The sequence below is a fragment of the Phalacrocorax aristotelis genome, chromosome 10 (assembly GCF_949628215.1).
Source record: "Phalacrocorax aristotelis chromosome 10, bGulAri2.1, whole genome shotgun sequence".
In the NCBI taxonomy this organism is placed as follows: domain Eukaryota; kingdom Metazoa; phylum Chordata; class Aves; order Suliformes; family Phalacrocoracidae; genus Phalacrocorax; species Phalacrocorax aristotelis.
The window spans coordinates 21,484,803-21,507,096 of record NC_134285.1 but is presented as its reverse complement, the minus strand read 5'-3'; the positions used below and the strand labels follow the sequence as shown (position 1 = coordinate 21,507,096).

At 40.1% G+C, this 22,294-nt stretch overlaps 1 protein-coding gene across 12 annotated transcripts in view; it reads right to left on the bottom strand.

The window, feature by feature from the left end:
• Positions 1 to 1,068: 1,068 nt before the first annotated feature.
• NUMB (NUMB endocytic adaptor protein) overlaps positions 1,069 to 22,294 on the bottom strand; it is a 98,975-nt gene continuing 77,749 nt past the window's right edge. For 3 of the 12 annotated variants that reach the window (XM_075105711.1, XM_075105710.1, XM_075105719.1), the window contains 8 exons: positions 19,816 to 19,848; positions 14,115 to 14,189; positions 11,939 to 12,079; positions 10,186 to 10,387; positions 7,666 to 7,968; positions 5,767 to 5,916; positions 4,771 to 4,914; positions 1,069 to 3,032 (listed from right to left, as the gene is read on the bottom strand). In XM_075105711.1, the coding sequence (XP_074961812.1) occupies positions 2,329 to 3,032; positions 4,771 to 4,914; positions 5,767 to 5,916; positions 7,666 to 7,968; positions 10,186 to 10,387; positions 11,939 to 12,079; positions 14,115 to 14,189; positions 19,816 to 19,848 (1,752 nt within the window). In that variant the 3' untranslated portion in view covers positions 1,069 to 2,328. The remainder of the gene's footprint in view (positions 3,033 to 4,770; positions 4,915 to 5,766; positions 5,917 to 7,665; positions 7,969 to 10,185; positions 10,388 to 11,938; positions 12,080 to 14,114; positions 14,190 to 19,815; positions 19,849 to 22,294) is intronic. The other 9 variants (XM_075105713.1, XM_075105712.1, XM_075105722.1 and 6 more) reach the window with 5 other exon arrangements.

The window sequence follows — 22,294 nt, the reverse complement described above, 5'->3', positions numbered from 1 at the left end:
GGCATGCAGTGCCCTGCTTTACATATGTGTCATCACTGTAATAGTTAACTAAAGGGCTTTACATTTCTTCCATTTGGCAAGCCGAGCTTCCCCCTTGATATAGTGCCACTTAACCGCCTAACTGACTATTTACGTTTTCAGTTTGAGAACCAAGATGTTACTTTTCTTCCCCAAACAATGGCTTGTAGGAAGGTCATTTCCCCTTTAATGTTACCTCTAGGGCAGGAAAAGGGTATGGCTATACTGGGCTATTTTCAGCTGAGCTTTGGGCACTGCGGTGAAAGATATGGCGCTGATAGGAAAGAAAGCCTGTATAGCTTATGCTATTATAAGTGTCTGCAAATATACTCTTATTTTTTTGAAAGCAGAAAAAAGCATTGGTACCAGTTCAAATACCATGGGCAATGTTGGCTATTACTATTCATATACTGAAAACAGGTAAGAATCTGTAAAGACAAAAGCCCCAGTTTTCTAGACCATATCACTGTAAGACTTACTGTACTTTCCCAGAAATGGAAACGGCTGGAAACCAGGGCCAAAGAAAGGCAGCATTTCTTCCTCTTCAGGTTACAAAGTCTGACTTTTCCTTATGTCTAAAACTACGTGGTGCACGTAAGAAACAGCCATACTAATAGGGTAGGTACCTGCTTTCACAGCAGTGAAAAATACACTGTCTTTTCTTCTGGCTCTTGGGACCTTTCACTCCTTTTAGTAGTGGGGGAAAGAAAATCGAAGTGAGTTTTCCTTTTGGAATGCTAGTGTCTCCATATTTGGCTGTATGTAAATATTCAATGTTAGAAAATACAGTTATGCAAACCCCAAATCTGATGGTTTCAGTGAAGCCTTCCATTTCAGAACTTTAAATAGTTATGGGTCACAAGAACATTTGCAAGTTCAGTGTTAAAGTTCAAGGTAACCTAACATGGTACACAAAATGAGAGGCAACAAGCAGGGCTCATCCATGTTCACGTAATAACACAGAAGATACCCAGAAGGGCAAATCCTGAAAACTGAATGGTGATGGGGGTGGGAGTGGGAGGGAAGGAATAAAGCTTTCACAGCCAGCACTTCTACCACCAACATTTATTTCTGTTAAAGCAGATTATAAATCATCAGTACAAATATATATAACTTACATTTGCTTGTAAGGCCAAAGTTTAAAAGTAAAGTTAAAATGAGATGGTTTTCACAAGTCACCAGAGGCTGAACCTGGACCAGCTGCAGCTTTAACCACAAGGTTTCACAACTCGGGGGTGGAGGGCAGGGGAAACCCACAAACCAAAGTTAAAAACCTCTTAAGAGCTACTGACAGACAAACATAAAATGGTTTCCCAGGTACCCCCAGGCTGTAGATATGATTACAGTAAGTTGTCACAGTAGTGTTAGAACCAATAGATTAAGACAAAGAAACTGCAGCAATACATGAAAGGAAAAAACCCATACTATATATAATATGTAGCTTGATTTCGATAAAAACCAGTAAATTTCTCCCATGGTTTTCAAACCATTACAATACTGTAATTTTCTTTATTTAAAACTACAATATAATGACTTATTGGTAGTGATTGTTGTTGCAATATGCTACTTACAATGAACAGATACAAGACCAAGCTAGAGCCCCTTTTTCCACCCCCCCCCCCCCCCGAAATACTTACAATAAGAATCAGCGATAAATCAATCTTATGTACAATTTCTTACATCCAACCCCCTTTTTTTAACCTTTGGCAAGATTAATTACAACTCATACAGCTTTTAATATCTAACTATTTAAAATATTCTAAATGCATAAAAATAAAGATTTTGCCTTTACTTTATTCTTTACATATAATATTCACTTTGTTACTCAAAATGGAAGCTCAACTTTTTTCCACAAACCTAGCTTATGCTAAGCAGGTGACAATCTCCCACCCATATCCAAACACGCCCCCTTCCCCCCATCCCATTTTTTCCCTGAAGGGGAACATCCAGGACTTGCAGGGCACCAGAAAGAAGGACACAAGTACAAAATCTGCCTTCCTTTCTGTGAGATAACTGATGTTTCTGCAGAACAGGCTTCAGGACTGGGTGCCTGCCTTTGCTCTGTTTGAATTCCAGCTTTCCAGGTGAGGAGGGAATGCAGACTGGGGTAGCTCCAGGATTTCTTTTAAGAACTGCACATTAAATTCTCTGTATGTTTACATCCTTCCCATAATTGCTCCCTCTTTCTAACTCATTTTTATTTGAAGGGACCTTTGGGATTATCAAAGCAAACTGATCAGAAACAGTCCCCTCTGCTCCCTTTATCCCTCTAGTCTAATGTACAATTTATCTCCCCCGCCCCAGGACTGCTTAAAGTTCAATCTCAAATGTCTTCTGTAAATCACTTGAGAAGGGGTTAGTGGGAGAGGGATTAGTGCGCTGCTTTGCTTTGCTCTCTAGTGCTGCCCACTGTGCTTCAAATGGGTCTACCTGCGGAGCGGCCGCGGGAGGCTGCGAATGCTTGTCCTCTGCAGCCCATTTGCCACTGTCAACTCCGTTGAAAGCTGCAGAGCCATTGTGCTGCGCGGGTGGGTTGAAGAAAGGGCTAGTTGTAGCACTGTTGCTTTCATACTGAGGGAACGTCTGCTGTTTGACAAGACTGGGTGACTGATGCGGATGGGCTGCTGGAGTGTGGCTTGCAGTGCCAAAGACGTTGGCTACCATCTGGGAAGGTGTGATTCCAACCACAGGTACGCTTGGGGCTGCATAGGTCATCCCATTTGCTACAGCATAGGGCTGAGCTGGAATAAATGCCGGCTGCATGGGTGGTACCACACCCACTGGCACAGGCTGAGGCGCAACGAAGGTGCTGACTGGGAAGGCTGGTGCTGACTGGGAAGCTGCTGGAGGAGGCTGCAGTAGTGGCTGCGGGGCTGGGGTTGGCTGCTGTTGGGCTCTGACAGTCTTTGAGACCTCTTCCAACCAGCGGTCTGCCTCTGAGGGAGTACGTCTGTGATTTCCTTGGAAGAGACTTGGTGAGGCTGCACCTGAGGAGGTGCTGCTCCATTCAGTGCCTGGGAAGGAAAGCATGGGGAAATCGTTAATATTTCCACTCCTTCCCCTTGTATAAGTTAGAAAGGCCAGAGGATGTACACAAGAAGAGAGGGGCCTCCTCCCTCCACAGCTGAAAGACTGCTACCAACACTGGAAGCATCTTTATGCACCCACTGTACCATTCAGTTATAGAAAGGCATTGGTCAAGAAGGGGTAGAGAAGAATTCCTTCACTAAAATGCATTTATTTTTGCCTTTGTAGCAGACATCTGAGACTTTCGGGCATGGAAGAGAGCTGCCACCTGCACTCATAACTTAGTGGCAATGATCTAGTCCATAACCACTAATTCCTCTAACTGGGGAGTAACAGTTTCTGAATGTACAGCTCAGAGTGGTGGACTGTTAGAACACAAAGCTATAAGAAACTGTTTTTAAGACTCGTTTGCCCTGTTTCCTAAAGTAAGGCTTTACCCTCTGAAGGGCAGTAATGTAATGGGACTGGGAGGTCAAGACAACATTCTCTTTTCCTGCCCCATACATATTGAAGTGACACGTGAGTACTCACTATGATATACATGAGCATTTAAGGCACTACATCTAATCAAATTACTATGTGATGTAAACTGTACTATGACGCCTTTATATTCTTCCTCTGTCATCTCCACTCACTCTTGCCTTATACATGAAAAGAGTAATTCAGACAGTTAACCTCTCAAACCCTTTTGCAATGTTCAACACAGCATTTTAGACTTTTCTTATCTAAAACCAGCTGATTTTAACTCATCTTCAATGATTAAAAATAAAAGAAAAAAAAAAGTCACCATCATTTCCATTCCTCCCACAGTTTTAAAAAAAAACTACCTCCCAGCAACTGAATTCTGGTCTTCCTTCTCACTACAGTTTCAAATTCTCTTTCCCTCCCATAGGGCCTTGCCAGGTTTCCAATGTGATGAGAAAAGCAACCAGGAATACTAGAGATGGCTCTGCAATTCACATGTTATTTGGGGTTTTGGAGAAGTGGAAGACCATTACTGCTCATGAGTCTTCATTCAGCCTGGTCTAGTTAAACGCCAGCTAAAGATCAGTTTACTGTTGTTTTCAGAGTGGGAACTGTTGGAGACAGAGCTTAGGGACTCACTCTTATGGGGGAAGACTTACTGAAAACGGGCCTGGTACTCTTACAAGGCCAAGCAGAACCTACTATTTCACTATCAGAGTTTCTCTTTTTGAGATGAGCTCACACCAGGAAATTATGTTAGTTTTATTGTAGCCTTCTAGCATACATGTCCACATGGGTAACGGCCATTTAAGGTAGTACCTTACATTGTATATGCTATAGAGAAGGAATGGCGGGACAGACTAAGCTTATTTAACAGAAGAAATGAACCTCTAAAGCCTTTAAGGAACGAACTTAACCTCTCATTACGTACTTCAGTGGAAAGAACACACAAAGATTATTTTGGGTACACATATATATTTATGCCCCTTCATCCCCAAACACACACTAGCTCATTACTTCCTGTTTAAGCACTGGGTTTTCCAAAAGGCTGCCAAAATAAGAATCAGTCCAGCTTATAGACCCGGAACCAGCAAGTTCATTGCTTCCCTCCATCCACTTGTGCAAAAGGCTACTACTTCCAGCTTTTGTTAGTGTTCCTTCCACTTGCTATTAAGTGGCAATGACAATTGCCTCAAGGGCTCAATTATCCTTTTGATCCAAGTTCTCAGAGCAATGCATTGGAGCTACTTCCAATCTTACCAGCAACCATGGCTGCAGCTCCAGTATTAGCAGCAGGAGCATGAGCCCAAGGATTGGTTTCACGAACTGGCATAGTTGTGGACACTACAGCAGCTTGGGATGGTTTAGCAGCAAGCACACAGAAGGCAGAGGCAGTGCCATTAACTAAAATGGGAGCAGACAACATCAGTGCAATTAATTCATGCAAGGCATGCACACGACTGGAATGTTAGTAGGCCACGTCATACCTATCAACATACAACAATTTTAGACACTTCCACATGACAGCAGTTTATGTAAATTAGCCAAATTGGACTGACAGTTGCTAAAGCTAGTAAATCCCATTTCACCAAGCCAACTCTTGTTAACAGAATTGTGGATGGTGGATTTTTGTGTGTTTGATGAGACCTTGAGTACTGATAACCAACTGAAGTTAAAGTTGTTGTTTCTGTAGAGAAGAGGTATGGCTCACGAGAAGTTACTGTATGCTTAACTTCCGGTTCAAAAGAACAGATTTTTACATGCGAAGTAACAATAACTACATTTAACAAGGAGAGGTTTTTTCATACCACTTGTATGAAAGCAGATCAGTGAAATGAAGATTAGATGCTGCTCTGAATTCTGTAGTTGGCATCTCCCCACAACTTAGATAAGAGTTTGTGTGAAAAACAGTAATCGTGGTGGCACAAAATCTCTTCCGTTGTGGGATTCGATTCCTGTGACACACAGTTGGTAAGGTTTTTGCCGTTCAGGAGGCAGAACGTTAAAATAGCCATTACCTCAAAGCCAGTCCCTTTTACAAGTAACTATCGTGTGGTAGGTGCATGAACTTTATACTAAAAGCAAAAATACAGAAAAAGTGAACAGACACGATGAATAAAGCAGGATGCATTCTCCCAAAATACTGATAACAAGACTTGCACAAGAACTTAAGACCATGTGTTACTGGAAAGCAACATTATTATGTGCATTCAAGCCTCGTCCAGCACGACCATGGCACACAAAGAAATCACAAACCTTGAAAGGCAGGAGACTGTGGTGCGACTACTGTCACTGGTTTTGTCATGGGGGCCGAGGAGAAAGGATCTTCTGATGGTGTGCTGAAAGCACTGGTGATCTGAGAGCACAGGGCACTAATGCTGTCTGTTTCCCCTTCTATCTCAGGAACTAAAATGTAAACAAAATTAATTAAATTGGAAGTTTAAAGGATACAGAAACAATTTAAAAATGCCAATGTGAAACTGAAATATATTTAGTTCCCTTGTGTCCTAGACATTCCTGCTACTGCTTTGCATGACAGCTTTTTCTTTTAAATTAGTGTTGAAGACCTGACCTGAAATAGAACACTGAGTTAGTGCATTTTGTGACTAAGTCAAGAGGGTAAGGGGATCAGCATTCCAGATTCAAAGTCGGTTATTACTGCTTCTCTGTGTTAATGCAAGAGGATGTTCATTTCAGAAAATAAAAGGGTTTTTCTATAGCTTTAGTAGATATCTAAATCTTCCAGTATTAAAGTGCTCAACATATCAAGGATTTGGCACTAAGATTTGGCACTCTGTGAAATGAAAATACTTATGATAGATTTAAGTGTTGCAACAACATACTTCCACAGTAACTAGATGAAGTTTAAACATGCTGACAGCAACGCACAGTGGCAAGTCTGGAGTTAGAGTGTTGATTGCTCCAGTTCAGCCATAGCTAAAATCCCTAGATCCTGTGGTAGAATTATGAAAAGCAAAAGCTGATTGCTCAAATAAAATGGACACTCAGTTTTAAACCAAGTATCAGCATAATGTGGATAAAGTAACATCTGGAGTAAAACTGCTGACTTACCAGATGTTCTCATTATTACTAATTGCACTGCTTTTCAAAAGTACTGATCATCAGTCCTTCTTTGCACAGAATTGACAGAAGCAGGCATAATTAAGCACAAATAGTATAAAACCCAGAAGATGTCTGGCCACAACATGCACCACATCTCAAATTCAGGGGAAGGCACGCCCAAAAATTGATTCTTTGAAGGATATTCCAAAACAGCACATGTGGTGTGGCAGTAAGCAGCATACGTGGGAGCGTGCATCAGAAATGTTCTGAATCATGAAAAACTCAGATTGCCATGTGCCCAGTGAGCATCACTAGTGAGCAGTGCACTGTTACCATAAAACCGATAAACTCGGTGCTGGTCTTAAAAGCACGGGTCACCATAAGGATTATAAGAGAAATTAGACTCGGTATTTTTGTTGGTTTTACCTTTGCCACAGTAACTTCCACTTTAAAGCTTAGAACCCTTAAACTAGCTCTGTCGCCACGATAGCTCTGTGGCCTGCAGGATAACCTGGCTAAGGGGATCCTAGGAGCAGCCCAGGTGTTTATGTTGGGATGTCTCTAGAAAACCCCTCTACCACTGTGTGAAAACTGTACCACACATTATTGATACAGCCAGCTGTACCAGCTAAACATTAAAGTTGCTTTTAACACAAGGTGAAAAGCCATTTCATTGCTCTCAAAAAGAAAAATTCAGACAGGCAGAAGGATAGACTGCAGAAAGGCCTTGAAGAGATTTGTCTCTCAAGATGCCCTCGCACTAAGTGGAAGAACTGGTTCTGTGACTCAGAGGGAAGAGCCAGCACCTACTAATTCACCAACACCCATTCCTGGAACACTTCAAGATGTCCTCCAATATTTCAGAGAGTGATTACAACAGTTTGTCTTCTGCATGTGAATATTGCATTTGAAACTCTTGCCTATTCCCAAAGCAGAAGTTTTCTCACATGGTGAGGTTTCCTCATGAGAAATGATCCACATGAGGCAGGAAGAAGAATTTACTAGAAAATATGGAGTTATTTGAAGCCACAGAGAAGGAAAGGAGGAAGAGACAGTTTAAGGTAATGTTTCACTGGAACCATTCGGTTTTACCTGAGTTTTTCATGGGGAAATCGGTCTTCCTTTGCACTGTTGAAGGCAGTTCGTTTATTCGCAAAGACAACTGGCGTTTAAAAGGAGACATCTTTTGGCTAAGGGCAGGGAAACCCCTGAAAGACCCTTGCCTGGCAAGCTGTTCTATAGGGGCATGCCTCCGTGGAATAGCGTGGGGATTGCTCATTTCTTTATCCAGAGAGGCAGCAACTTCAGCAGTAGGAGAGGTTGGTGAGCCGGAAGAGGGGACAGTATTGTTTGGTGCAGCACCTGGTGCTGCTGTTTTCACTTCTGTTTCAACTGCTGAAGGAAATAGGGTGAGGTTAGAAGGGTAAAGCAAAGTAGTGTTCAGCTGCCTGCCCCTAATCCCATTCATTCTGAAAAAAGAAACTGCAGGAATTTGTGTAACTTGTACTTTTCCAAATGAGTTTCTAATACCACAGCAGAAAAATAATTTCTGTATACCTTCGTTGTCTTTACCATGCCACTTTACATACATCCAGTCTCCAAAGCAAAGCTAAGGCTAGCCACTTCATCGAAATAACGGCCACATATATGCATTCTTTCTAGCTATTCCTGAGACCTCAGCTGTAGAAATACTTGCAATTCATTTATGATTAAGACTGAAAAGAGTATTGCGTGTTTGAGACCTTTACTTTGCCTCACAGAACTATGGCCAAAATATTACTACAAACTGTATTAAGGGAGTTCATAGCTCAGCAGCAGGGAACAGAACCTAGCTCTAGGAACTTCTTTTAAAAGCCACCCTCCTAGCTCTGCAGAATCAGCAGCAGCAGCAGCCAAACACACTGCACAAGCTTCAGCAGGCCAAAGGTAGCAGCAGCACTTAACAGGTTGGGCTGCATTCAGTGTGCAGGCTGCAGCTCCCCACCTCCTCCAGGAAATACATTACAGATAGATGGAAGTCTGCTGCAAGGTGGATCCAGCCTCCAAGCTGACAGGCCTTGCTAACACCAGGCACATTTACAGTGAGTTCCTGTGTCACTTCTTTAACTGACTTTAGCTGTAATGTTAGCACCCAATCACCAGTTAGTTGCACTGGTAGCTCCTCCAACTTAAAGTCAGCTGCTTCACCGTGCAGGGTTTCACATAGCACCACAATGCTTCCATCAACCAGGCCTAATGGTAGAAATGTAGAATTATGCCTAGTTTAAATCATGACTCTTATTATTAGAATAGCAATGGGGATTTTTCCATCTCTATGAAAACTCTCACTCATAAGTGATTTAGCTTTGGGGGCAATAAACACAGCTCATCAGCTCAGCAGGAGAAGGGGAAATCTCACTATCCCAGTATGAACTCTTATTTTACCTATATTGCTTTCCAAAAGTTTTAGGAAAAACAATTACTTTTTTTTGTTGACACATCAACAGAATAACTAAAAGGCTGGTAAAGAGAGGAGTCACACTAGAGACTTCTGAGGAACTGGAATGGTAGGAGGAACTAATTATGTTGTCTTGCAAGCTTCAGTACCCATGAGTTGCAGCTGCTCGTTCAAGTGAAACTTTTCTAATCAGTCTTTCTTGGAAAGGATTTCACACACCTTCATTGAGTCAAGACTTTGACTCATGCCCTCAAGTAACAAAGGCCTTGTGTTTAAGCTTCATTTAGCACATTCGAAAACTAACATATGGGAACAAGCAGATGGATGATGAAAACGAAGATTAAAGTTTTGCAGTCAAGTGGCAGCACAAAACTTGCTGTGGAACCCTCCAAAACAAAAGTTCAACTCCACTGTAAAGAGGGCTATAAACAATATTTATAATATTTATTTTTTGTAAGCTGTAGAACTCCACTATTTGTACTAAAACTTGAGTAAGAAGTTCTACTTTCACTTGAATTTCAGAACAGTTTAAATGGCATGTTAAATGGTTAAGAAGTAAAAACTAACTCCTCTCAAGTCCAAATCAATTAGTGACTAGTTTTGAAGGTAATTAACAGTGCAACAGTTAGGTGTTTTAGGAGGAGGGGGTGGTTGTTTTGGTTTGTTTTTTTCAGAAAGCGCACTGTGATTGATCAGTTCTTCCCTCACGCAATATAACCCTACACGTATACTTTGTAACCTAGCTTAAAAACCAAAATAAAAATATATTATTTTCTAAGAAAAATGCATACAATTTTCTGTTCATTTAGCATAAGCTTTGGACCACAAAACGGATTCTTTCATGTCTGGCAAACTTGTTATATTTTTACAGCGTTTTCCTAATAAGGCCTAATGTATGATACCTACGGTGTTCTCTGCCATAAAGCAGGCTGACAAAACAAAGCAGGAGCAGCTTTCACATATGAAGCCACTTGTACTTTCTAGAGGAGATGTGGGAAAATGTGCTACAAGTGAATCTGGGAGCATTTTTCATCTTGAGAAGTGGCCAGCATCTGGGGATATGATTTGTACATAATAAGGTTCAAGAGAGGGAATGCTGCGAGGATGTTAAGCCTCAATTCACCTTGGTGCTGGTTTTGCTTGCTATAGATGATTGTTTAAGTTGCATCCCGTACCTTTAGCATCCGGCATCTGTCTCATAATTTCCTCTCTCTCTGCCTGTTCAGTAGCTGTAGTGACCCTGAATGACCCCTCTCTAGTGAATGTGGTTCTGCTGGCGTCAAAGGTGGCAGTCACTCCACACTCCTTCTCCCGCTTCTGCTTTCGCTCCAGGCATGCTGCAAATGCACAGCCCACGGCATGACTCAACCTTTCCCCCTGCACAAGACAACATTACACAATACAGTAACTGGAACAGAAACATACGTGTGCTTCAAGCTTTCCAAAGGGATAACCTGCTTTTACAAGAGGAATCTAATTAAGGCATTCAAGAGAACTACTGTAATTGGTCACCTTTTGTACGGCTCTAAAATTAAACCTTGCATATAAAGACCTCCCAACTACTAATGCACATTAAAACCTTGCATATAAAGACCTCCCAACTACTAATGCACAAGCAGTGTTCAAGAAGGCCACCCAGAAATGAGAGATTGATGGATAATCTGTTTAGTTCAACTGCTGCTAAGATGCTAGTGCGATAACATGCCTGCACTGATCCCTTGCCTCTGGACACATTTGTGCACAGAGAAACCCTTGTGAAGCCATCTTAAGGAGGCGTAAGTCCTGAAGGACGAATATGTGCTATTGTCAGATGGAGAAAGTGTACTGAGGGCTTAGGAAGGCATTGCCGCTGTGCGCAAGCGTTAAAATGAAAAGTACAATGGTGACTACTTACACGTCTTAATGGCCCTGACCAAATGCACAAGTTAGTATCAAGAGTGCCTTCTGAAAAGCACTTCTATTATTAACCAGTGAGGTCAAACGGATCCACTATCCAATAACTGCAATAAGGAGAGGAAATTCAAGTCGGAGTAAGCCCAGCAATCCAGCTGGGTATGGCAGCTATAGTTAGGTCAGAGGCACATTACTACCAGTAGCTCAACTCATCTATTATAATCAGTAAGTGAATTGACCTGTTATTCACAGACAAAAATAGAAATGCTCCAGATTTAACATAAGTTTAACTGGGAATTTCTAACTTCACCGTTTCTTTTTAAAGAAAAATGATGAATCCTCAAGTACAATAGCTCTGAACATGCAGCTATGTGGAGTTCACACAATGAATTTGCATGAGGTTTCAAGCACTTTGTATAATATAGGCGGGATTCAAACAAAAAGCAGGAAGAGGAAAAGGACAGATCAGGATGTTAAATAACTTAAGTCTGTGCAGCAAGAGACTGGTAGAGGTAACTTACTTTCAAACCTTCTACAGGAAAAATCTCTATCCCTTAGAAGCAAATGGGATGCTAACTGAATTCCATTTAGCTCCATCCTTAACGATCAGATGACTTTCCCTTCAAGATAACATTCACATGCAAGAAGCTGCATTCATAACCAGTCTGTATTTACTCACTATGATTTATCCTAGAAAAAACTGTCATTGCTGTTTCGGTTTTTGGCAGTATACATTTTCAGATGAGACTATCTTCTAACTATTTTTGGAAGAGTAGTTCCCTTCTGCTAGAGATATCTGAGGCTGACTGCATTCTGTTTATATGGACACCGGGCACCGTTTCTCTCCACAAGACAACACCACAGAGGGACGGCAAACAATTCAGATACAAAGAATTAGAACTAAAATAATTTAAGGGCTAAGTAATATTTTAGCTGAAGTCTAAACATATTGCACTGTTCTAGGCAGTTAATTTTTCTGAGCATAACTTCCAGCTAGAAGCTGGATGAGTTGGACACACATCATATTAAACTTACCGTGTCCTTCACAGCCATAAAGCAGTGGCATATCCAGCGTCTCGTTGTGCCATCTCGACAGATGTATGAGAATGCCCGGTCAAAGTTCCTGTCTGGTGCGCAGAAAGAAACCTTCTCTATTGTCTGATCAACTATAAGATCCTAGAGGGGGAAAAAAAAAAAAAAAAGTCCCACCACCACCACCCCCCCAATAAAAGAAATGTGAGGGAAAATGGAGAAACAATTACTGGAGAAGTAATTTTCAGTATTAACTGCAAGAAGATGAGTTATATTAAAAAGAGGATAACCTGATGTGGCTATAATGATCTGTCAATTAGTTAATCATTCAGAATCTATGACATTTTCCACCAGCCACCTTTGGCAGAAGTGCGCCAAGGCACCACTTAAGAATTCAGGGACCCAAACAATTCCCAAGATCTCTCCTCTAGACTATGAGCTCACATTTTTGTTTTGTTTTATTTTTACAGCAGCTCTGGTAGTCTTGCAATCAAAAAAAAATATCTTTACTGTACTTAAAACACAACACAAACTTGTGGGAGAGGTCTGCAAGTGTGGAAAGATCTAGCAGCTGCTACACAAAAAGGAAAAGCTGATCTGCCAATTAAGCTAAGCAGGGATGCAATGGAAAAGCACCAGCAGCACTGGTATTATCAAACACCCCCGATTTGTTCCCATAGATTGATGGGAAAATTTTTCCTAAAAAGGCGATAGTATATTTTAAAAACTATACCATCTTCATTTAAAAATTATTTTTTCAAATTTTTTTTCCAAAATTGTTTCTTTTGGTCGGTGGTTAGTGCTTGGCAACTGTGATAATGTATTCAACCACCAGGAGGCAATAGTATATTATCTTTTTAAGCCGTATACTTTTAATTACCTCCAAGGTCTGCACAACTTATTAAAATTCAGTTTTAAAAGATTAGATATATGCAGTAACATTTCTAAAAATAACACACATTTCTAAATGAGGCAATCAGCAGACTGAATTCACCTACATCTGCATGTTTGTATTGGAAACTGAATTCTTAAGAGACAGTAACCTTAGGGCTGATGAACCATACCGTAACAGCAACCCTGGAGAAGTCTAACCACTTCTCCAGAGCAGGTATTTGACAGCTAGTCATACTGCAGAGGATTATGAATTATCTCTACCTGCTTCTCGGTGCTGGCTTGCAGAAATAATCTTTTAGGTTGGCAAAGTAAGGGTTAAAGGACATGAATATAAACTGAATTAGTTTCAGACTAATGAGAGTAAAAGTTGTTCTGATAGCCACACCATCTTTTAAAATACTAGCATGCTTACAGAGGCAAGCCTAAAGCTCTTATTTCTAATTGCCTCCATCTAGATAAAGCCAAGAATCATTTGCTATTATTTGCACACAGCTGCCTTGGTGGTACATACTGTGCTATTTCACAATTTAAAAAAAATTGTAAAACATTCTAGAAGGATGCCACAAATACATTAGCCTTCCACTTCAGACCGGCAGCCTAGATATTAGAATTAGAGATTACCAAATTTGATACTCAGTTACTTGAGTCTGAATGTACAATCCCCCTGTTTCATTTACTCTCTTCATTGCATTTTTAGATGCTAACTCTTGTTCATTCAGACCCGTTCTAGGATTTGGATGCACTGAAAATTGTATTGATTAACATGAGTTTGCTCATGTATTACTATGGCAGCCTTCTGCAGTGGTGCAGAACAAAGTCAAGGGACTCTCCAATATCAGAGTTAACAGAACTTATCAGGAAAAAATTTTTCTTCCGGTAAATGCAACAAAAAATATGCTAAGCTTATGCTACCTGCCACATTTTATGAAATGTGTCTTGAGATTAGCATGGAATTAACTGGGGAAAACCAAATAAGCAGGCATACATACATGTACTAAGTGAGAAATGATCAAACGAATCATAGAATCCTAGAATCATAAAGGTTGGAAAAGACCTCTAAGATCATCAAGTCCAACCATCAACCCAACACCTCCAGGCCTCCTAAACCATGTCCCCAAATGCCACGTCTACATGCTTTTTTGAACACCTCCAGGTGTTCAAAAATCACACACTTGAGTCTTCCTTTCAAATACCAGCAATTGCAATAAAGATTGGTGTCCATAGAAAGTTACAGCACATACATTATTATAGAGAGATTTAAAACTTTTGTCCAGGGAAATCTAACCTTTGTTTTCTCATCTACAACTCTGAGTCCATCCGCTGAAACCCACAGGACTGCTTTAACGGCTTTCTTCCCAGACTTTCAAAAAAAGATAAAAAAATGGGGAAAGAAAAAAAAAACACAACAGTTTTATGCCAACAGCGTGAGACTGCCACCCGCTTCCCCTTTCCAAGAACCATAACATTAAGTGTAGATGAAGTCCACGGTCATAGGGTGCCCAAAGCCAGATACTCAATTCAAGTTGCAAAACATTCAGAGAACCAAGCCAAAGCCAGTATTTCAGAAACAGCACATCGTGGGGATGGGGAGAGGGCACAGGACAGGTGGAGGCAAAACCAGAGTGTATGTCCACCGACAGTAAAGAATTCAAGACTGACCAAGTGGGTGAAGAATTCCACTAAAGAGTCAGAAAGCACTAATTCATAAGGAGTTACACCACAGGTAGCTTCTTTAGCACAAGTTTAAATGTAGGAAAATTCTTACCTGATATTTCCACCAGCCCTACCCTCTGCCCCAATAGTCACACGGCAAAATCATGGCATCACCTTAAACCAGTGTTAAAAGCACTCAAAAATCATCAGTTACTGTGTTATGAGCTTAATGCTAATATCAATCATCCAAACATGTTTCACTAATTTATTAAGAGCTAAATGTCACATCTGGGAAGAGAGATAGAAAAATATGATTTCTTAACCATTTGGTGTGTATCTTGAAAAAGCAATTGTGTGTAGCAGGCTGACGCAGTGGAGGAGCAGTCTGGCTTTTATCCAGTATCTGACTGTGGGAAATTTCAGCTGCTACAAGCTGAGGGTAAGTAAAGGTGGGAAACACAGGAAAGCTTCAAGGAGCCATTTAAACTATGGTTTCTTTCTAGACTGTTTACTTTTTAAGGGAAAGTTACAGAAAAACAGTATAAACACTTTACACAACATTCTTCTGAAACTAATTAATTGAACAGAAAATAGCTACAAGATGTCAATGGAATTTTACTGGCTGTTACAGAAAACTACTACGAGAAATTTTTTTTTTTTTTTAATGTGTTACTTTAATTCACAAGCCCCATACTTTAAGGCAGCTAATAAACTATTCTCCCTATAATTTTTTTTGAAGTACTGGATTTACATAGTTTGTGGCTGCCAATGGCACCCGCCACAGACCACTGCAGGGAGTAAAGGGAGCAGCAACAACAACAAAAAAAAAGATGAGGGATTATCAGCTAGTGGCTTCATGCAAGAATTCCAGGGGTTTTTTTAATAGTTCATTGCAGATGTATATAATTTGTATTTATACGGCAAGTAATGGAGCAAGGACACATTCTGGCATAAGCTACCACATGTTCCAAGTCTGCAACACCGATTTTAACACTGAAAGGATGACTTATCTTGGAATGAAAAGTCTCCTGTTATATCACGTTGGTTTCATTCTCAGAGAAAGCAGCAAGTGTGAAGAAAACGGGCCTGGCAGGGCTTCCGTTTGTTTTTGGGGAAGAACTATCTGTCCCAATTTCAGAAGCAGCAACGACAACCCAAGCATTTTCAAAAAGCTTGGTGAGAACAGAGAATGGCACTGACTCGTCTGGAAGAGTGATTAAAAGAGAAAGAGAGAAAATAAGCACAGCATGAAAGCAAGCTATGGAGAAATGCTTGCACAAGCAAGTTTTTAAATGCCCATCCAGCCTGCTGGATACCCCAGGGAAGGTTTAAAGTAAAACTGTCGGATTCTGGAATGCCTAATAGAAAGAGTATAATTCACAGAGGAAGATGTACTTAAATTTACCATCATGTATGTTAAAAAATATTGCAGCATTTAAAAGTAATTTCTAATTTTTGGTCTTGAAAGGCAGTAAATATTGATACCCACAAAATATAGTCTCTATTTTCAACGCTCAGCTAGCTTCCATAGCCTAAAAGCCCCTATTAATCCCAAAAACAAATGGCTTGTAAGGGTCTGCCTCATTGAACTGTTTTAAAAAGGAGGACCAGTTTCTTACAAGCCATTGAGAGTCTTAAAATCTTTATTTCAAGCAAATACAAACAACGAAGAGAAGACAATGCTTACAGGGAAGTGTTTGGTTTAGATTACCATCATTAGAAACTGAGATGCTTGTCTTTCCCCAGCAAACAATAAAAACCATGTTTCTGCAAAAATAGTGAACAGTTCCTGAAGTTTGTGAAGTATTAAACGAGTCAAGTTTAACTGAGTTGGTTACTTCATAAAGCAGTACTGATCTTCCGCAGGGGTACTCCTCAGCTGCTATTATACCAAATGAGGATTTAGAAATAGCTAAGACACGGAACTTCGTGTTTCTCAGAATAAAAGTGAAAAGGCTAAAGGGCAGTTTAAGTCCTCCTCTCCCACTGGAAACATAAGATTCCTCATGCAAGGTAACCAAACATGGGTTTGCTACACTAAGAGAAAAAGAAAAGACACTTTTATATCCTAATTCCTTCTAGATTTACGGTAGATGCAGCACTTAGAAGGGGTAAGTCCTTACAGTCTTTATCAGAACCCACAGCTACTGCTCTCGGGCAACATACGATTTTCCCATCTGCTGATTCCTCAGCTTATCTGGGCCTACAGGTGATGTATAAGGAACATACTTCTGTGAATCAGTTTATATTGGCTATACAAATCAAAGTACTACTGTATTACGGGTACGATCTTACCAAGTATATCATGATTAGAAAGCAGATATAAGCGCTTCCATTCCTGGCGCACACTGGACAAAGATCAGACCAGATGCAAGATACTGCATGGGAAGTGAACTCCAACGCAGAATCGCAGCTTGCGCAAAAAACACTGAAAGGTATAGGTGACTCCAAACAAAAATATTTAGAGCACATGGCCAATATCCACTCACACTGGGTGGTCTTCAGTGTTGCTACCAAGGGACTCATCTAGACATCCATATCAGTAGCTTGTCTTCATATTCAAGAGCTTTTGGACAACAGCACTGCTGGAGGAAAGCCACGTGTGGCACTCCCAGGAGCCTGATTTGTCAGTGCTGAGTCACCCTCCACAGAAACCTCGCTGCTCAGCACTTCTTAGGAGGTCAATAATCTGCTCCAATACAAGATTCCTTATCTGGACTAATTTCAGAGTCCTCAGAGGTCTCCAGGAGGGCAGGCAAGGCATTCATCCTAACACACAACAAGGCCCGAAGACAAAGCAAGACCACTGCGAGTTGGGGACAAGGAAAACCTCTCCCACAGATGGGGTCATCCAACAAAAACAAAAAACCAAAACCACCACCACAAAAAAAAAAAAAAAGAAAATGAAGTGGACTAAATCAGAAATTCGTAATGAGCAGTTCAGGTCATGACAATTTAACTGTTAGAAGCGATAGGAATGTGGAGATAAGTAGCAGCTATATCGTAAGCTGGATAATACAGTTTTAAGGATACCAGAGCAGAATTAAAGTTGCCTGATAATGCATTTTTTAAAATACTTCTAAACTGCTCCTAGTCTTTCTGCCTATTTTGTTCTGTCCTAGGACTTACAAACAGCTGTAAGATGTATCTGGAGCCCAAGGTATACAAAATTTTTCATTTCAGACTCTGTATAAAACATTGCACGATGAGAAATACACTCACTTGGTGGAAGTAAAAAATGAGAATCACCAAATCTGTACTACTATTCATTACAACAGAAAAGCTTTTGTTTTAAAACATGACGAGCTGCCTAAAATGGCAGTTGATTTGGTTTACATTGCATACGCTACACAAAATAAAACTGCAGAAGCCTAACCTGGAACTATCAACAGACACTCATTTTTATTTAAAGCTGAAAAGACAGTATTTTCAATACTAAACATTTGAACATTTCCAGACACAAATCCATCAGATTTACCTTTTAAGGGGAGAAAATATTGACAGGGAAAGAAGCAAGCCTGCCTAAACTGACTTTTTTGAGAAGCTAGTAGGGCATTTTAAGCAGCTGTGCAACTTAGAATATTATATTAATCCCAGTGCAAGGCACCTGTGGAGAAATTACAGATGAGACAGTCAAAAGACAGAGTTACAGCTGTCCCCTTTTTTTTTTGCAGTTTTTCCCCTAGGCCTATTCTTGCAGGCCTAGGCTGTCATAAAGGCCCTGCCATACTGACATTGTGGGGATATCTAAACACTATGGATTTAAGTGGTTTCAGTGCTAACTAACGAATCTTCCTAGGCTGAAGTAGGAGTAGGTCCCTTTTTGGCAAAATATTATAAGAAAAGACAAAGCAAATCTACAAGGCTGTGGCAAACTACTGGACCTCATTAAAAACTACTAACGTGTAATGGGGAAGCTGTCATATTTAATAGATAATTTAAAAAGTAAAATATTTTTAAGTGCTATGCAAAGCTCTGTCCTTTTACATCTTTACTTTCTTATGTATCCTAATGTAAATTAATACCAGCAAGCAGAAAGAAATTGAATATATTTGATCAGGTTGAGTTGGGGGTTTTTCTGCTTGTTTGTTTTTAAAAAAAGTAGCAGTTAGCATTTTTTTATTGTAAAGCAAACAGCATGTTTTCACTCCAATCTTTGTAGATTCCAGCTCTTAAATTTTGTTAGCATGTGGGAATGTTCCAATTAATCTGAGATCTCCCCCACCTACAGTATTTTGGCCCTTCACTACCACTACACTTTGGGTGTGTGCTTTCCCAGATTACAGGAAGAAATCTGAATTGAGGAAACAGCTGTCCTTCTGTGACACACATCACTACCTGAATGAAAGGTGAAGGAGGAGCAGGTGGGGGGGTGGGGTGGGGGGCGACACCCAAACAAAAAACCCCACACAAAAACCCCACAACAAACCACACTTTATGTACTCCCCAAGCAAAGCCAAAACAAACTTGTGACCAGAGAAAAATCTGCTCCAAAAGATTTTTGTATTTATGGAAGTTACAAACCTGTTACTTTCTATTTGAGCCAAGATTCATTTTATAAGAAGATAGTTCAGAAGCTGTATCTTAGATTAGATTAACTCCATATGAAAACTAAATTAAAATGTTTTACAGGTATTTTAAATGCAGAGGTAGGGAAGAGATGAGAGGTAAAAGAGAAAGAGCTCTTTCAAAGGTCTACAGGCACTGCCTTGCAGAGATGTAGACAGCATGAATAAAACTACCCAGCCACCAGTACAGCACATTCTTATTAAGGACAAAGAGTTGCTTCCCTTCATGTCTCAGACACTGTCATCATGAAAACAGAAGCAATGATAAAAACAGTAAATTTTTCAGGTATACAGTTGAGTTGCAATTAGAAAACCATAGTGGGTAAGCATCTGGTCTCATCTTCTTATACCTTTGAATTAGGACTGTGCTCAGAAAAGAAAGGTTTAAGAGAGTATGTGTAGGCTAACGTTTGGGTCAACTCATGGTGCCAGGCAGCCTTAGAAGGCACAGACCCCGACCCCTTTGTAGATATTTGCCCAGGAGATGTAGGCTGGCACTAGTTAGGGTTTAAAAGGACAATTCACATTTTTTTCAGGAAGACCAAATCACTCCAGAACACTGGATTTCCGATACAGTCCATACAGATTTAAGTTTCTGTTGTTTTTTAAACCATATTCTCTGTTTGATCAACGTTATTTCCAAGTTTGTTTTAGAAGCAAATATTCTGAAATTATTAGGGACCCTCAACACCCTGATTTTATGGGAGTGCTATACCAGGGATGTAACTCCTTATAGTGCAAGCACAAACGAGGCATTAAACTTACTTTTCCAAAGAAGCCTTTGAAGAACTTCCTTTCCTGGAGGAACAGGGGGGGACAAGTCGAGCGCTATTACTGTAGGTAGCTAAAATGTCCCAGGGTTTCAAACCAACAAGCACACACAAGAATAGGGTTTGGAGGGAAAGGAAGGGGTTTTTAGAGTTATCCATGAGAAGGTGCGACAGGCAAATGTGAAAATAATCCCATGAAAGTGCAGATCAAAGGGCACGCACACAATTCTAATAAGCTACTGCCCTGAAATTGGTGGAAAGAAGAGAACCTCAGCCCCAATTTCATGCAAAGTGGTTACTTTTTCACTCTCCCTTGTTTAGTCCCTTTTAGTTAGGTTATAAACCAAACTTGGCAGTAGACATGGTGGTTAAACAATTAAAATACCGTATGGGCTCTTGTGAAATGCAAAGTTCTAACTCCAGAATTACAGTCAAGTTTGCCCTGCATTGATCACTCTTTCCCAAAGCAAATGCTTTGTAAGCTGAAGAAACATGTACGGCTGGTATAAAGCAGCGTTAAAGACTGCTTTACTTTATTACGTTTATTTGTTGCTTTGGTTTACGTGCTACTCAGATGTCACGTCTTATGCAGTCTTCTCTGAAGAGTGAAAAATTTCACCTTCCCTTGCGGTACATCTAAAACACAAATGAGATCCCTTCCTCTTTCACTCTCTCTAAAGCCTTTGAAGGCTTTATACAATATTTATATAAATAATAGATATTAATTCTACAACTCTGAAACGATAAGCTAAACAAGACCCCTTTAAAGTCAGCTCAGACAGAGACAGTTAAGCAAGTGCAAAGATACCAAGAGCTGAACTACAACTTCCTAAATTTCTTCAGCCTGGAAGCAATTATACCAATTGCCCAATTCACATTAAGAAAAAGGCAGTACACAATTCTAAGCATATTTGTATGCAGTTTAGTTTACTGGTTTTATTTTGTTACCAGACTGTGAAAATAAAACCGCAAGATCTGCACCAGTCTCCTGAGAGAACACTTCATCAGGCCTGGTGCTCTGCGAGCACAGCCACACACGGCTCCACATTTGAGGGAAGCTGACATGAAGCATATTGCTGTTCCTGCTATCTTTCCAAATTGTTTCGCTTGTAAGAAAACTGTGGTATAGCAGTAACAAGGAAGAGGTGGAGAATTGCAGATGAGACAGAGTGTGTCTTTGTGACAGCTCCCAAAGTAACACTCTGCAATTCCAACCTGTTGATTACTGATAACAATATGAAAAATATTATCACAAATCTCCTGATGCAGTGGTTTGAGAATTGATTGATAAACAAGGTTATACTTAAAACTAAGTTATGGTTCTGACACAGCCCAACAAAAGCCAGGAAACACAAAGTGAAGAAGGGAGTGTCAGTCTCAACTTCGCATTTCCTGACTTCTGTTGCTGTGTGCCTCTGCCCGATGTCCTTCCACAGAGCTTTTTAGTGAGTATCTGTAACATATTTATGTCAGCTCAGACACTGTATAAAGAACATCTCTAAGTTCAGTCAGCTGAAAAGCTTAACAATTTTTAGAGTAAGAAATGGTTATGTATTTGGACAGAATATACTGAACACTAGGAGGGGAACTAATGGATTAATCACAGCGTTCTGTAGATAATGAGAAGGGGTTGGATGCTGCTGCCAAGTTGAGCAATGACTATTGCATTACACTAAATAACAGCTTTTTAAAGATAGCAAAAGCTAAAGAGATTCACCAGAAGCTACCTCATTTTTAGGTGATGGTTAATTTTGCTCTCAGCAAAATGCTTGTTAAACAAGATTATTTTTTTTAATAAACTAGAAGAGGTTAATGGAAAAGGCATCATGCAAAATGAGTTTTAAACAACACTAAGTTAATGTAGTTTAGAGATAACTAATGCATGTTTTAAAATATTAAATTATGTCTCTTTACCTGCTAAAACAAGAACATATATTAAAACAAATGCATCATTTAAAACAAAAAGTGGCAAGTTAGAAACCAATACTACACGCTAAAGCTGATTTACAATCAAAACACGACATGAGTGAATATACTTTTGTCTTTATAGGATGTGCCCGTGCCCGAGCCAAATACACTTACAGGGCCCTTACAAAGTTATCTTCCAGTTTGCACTAAACATTTTAAGTTTAGTGAAATGGTTCTGAAGAAACCATTTAGTGCTTAGTATCCAAATACAAGCATCTTACCAGATATGAAATGTATACACAGTTAGTAATATATCCCTGTGTAGGGAAAAACACAAGCTACATTGGGAATATCCTACGAAGGGAAAAACACAAGCTACATTGGTAATATAAACCCATGTTAATAATAGACTGATAGCTGGATACATGGGTTTCTGATCCATTAATGAGACTGTGGTGCCACTTCATCTGACAGAAAATAGGGACACAACTCAAGTTTGCCTTCATTCATTCTAAACAATATTATAACCTGCACAATATTGTATTGTTGGTGTGCAATTTCAGAGC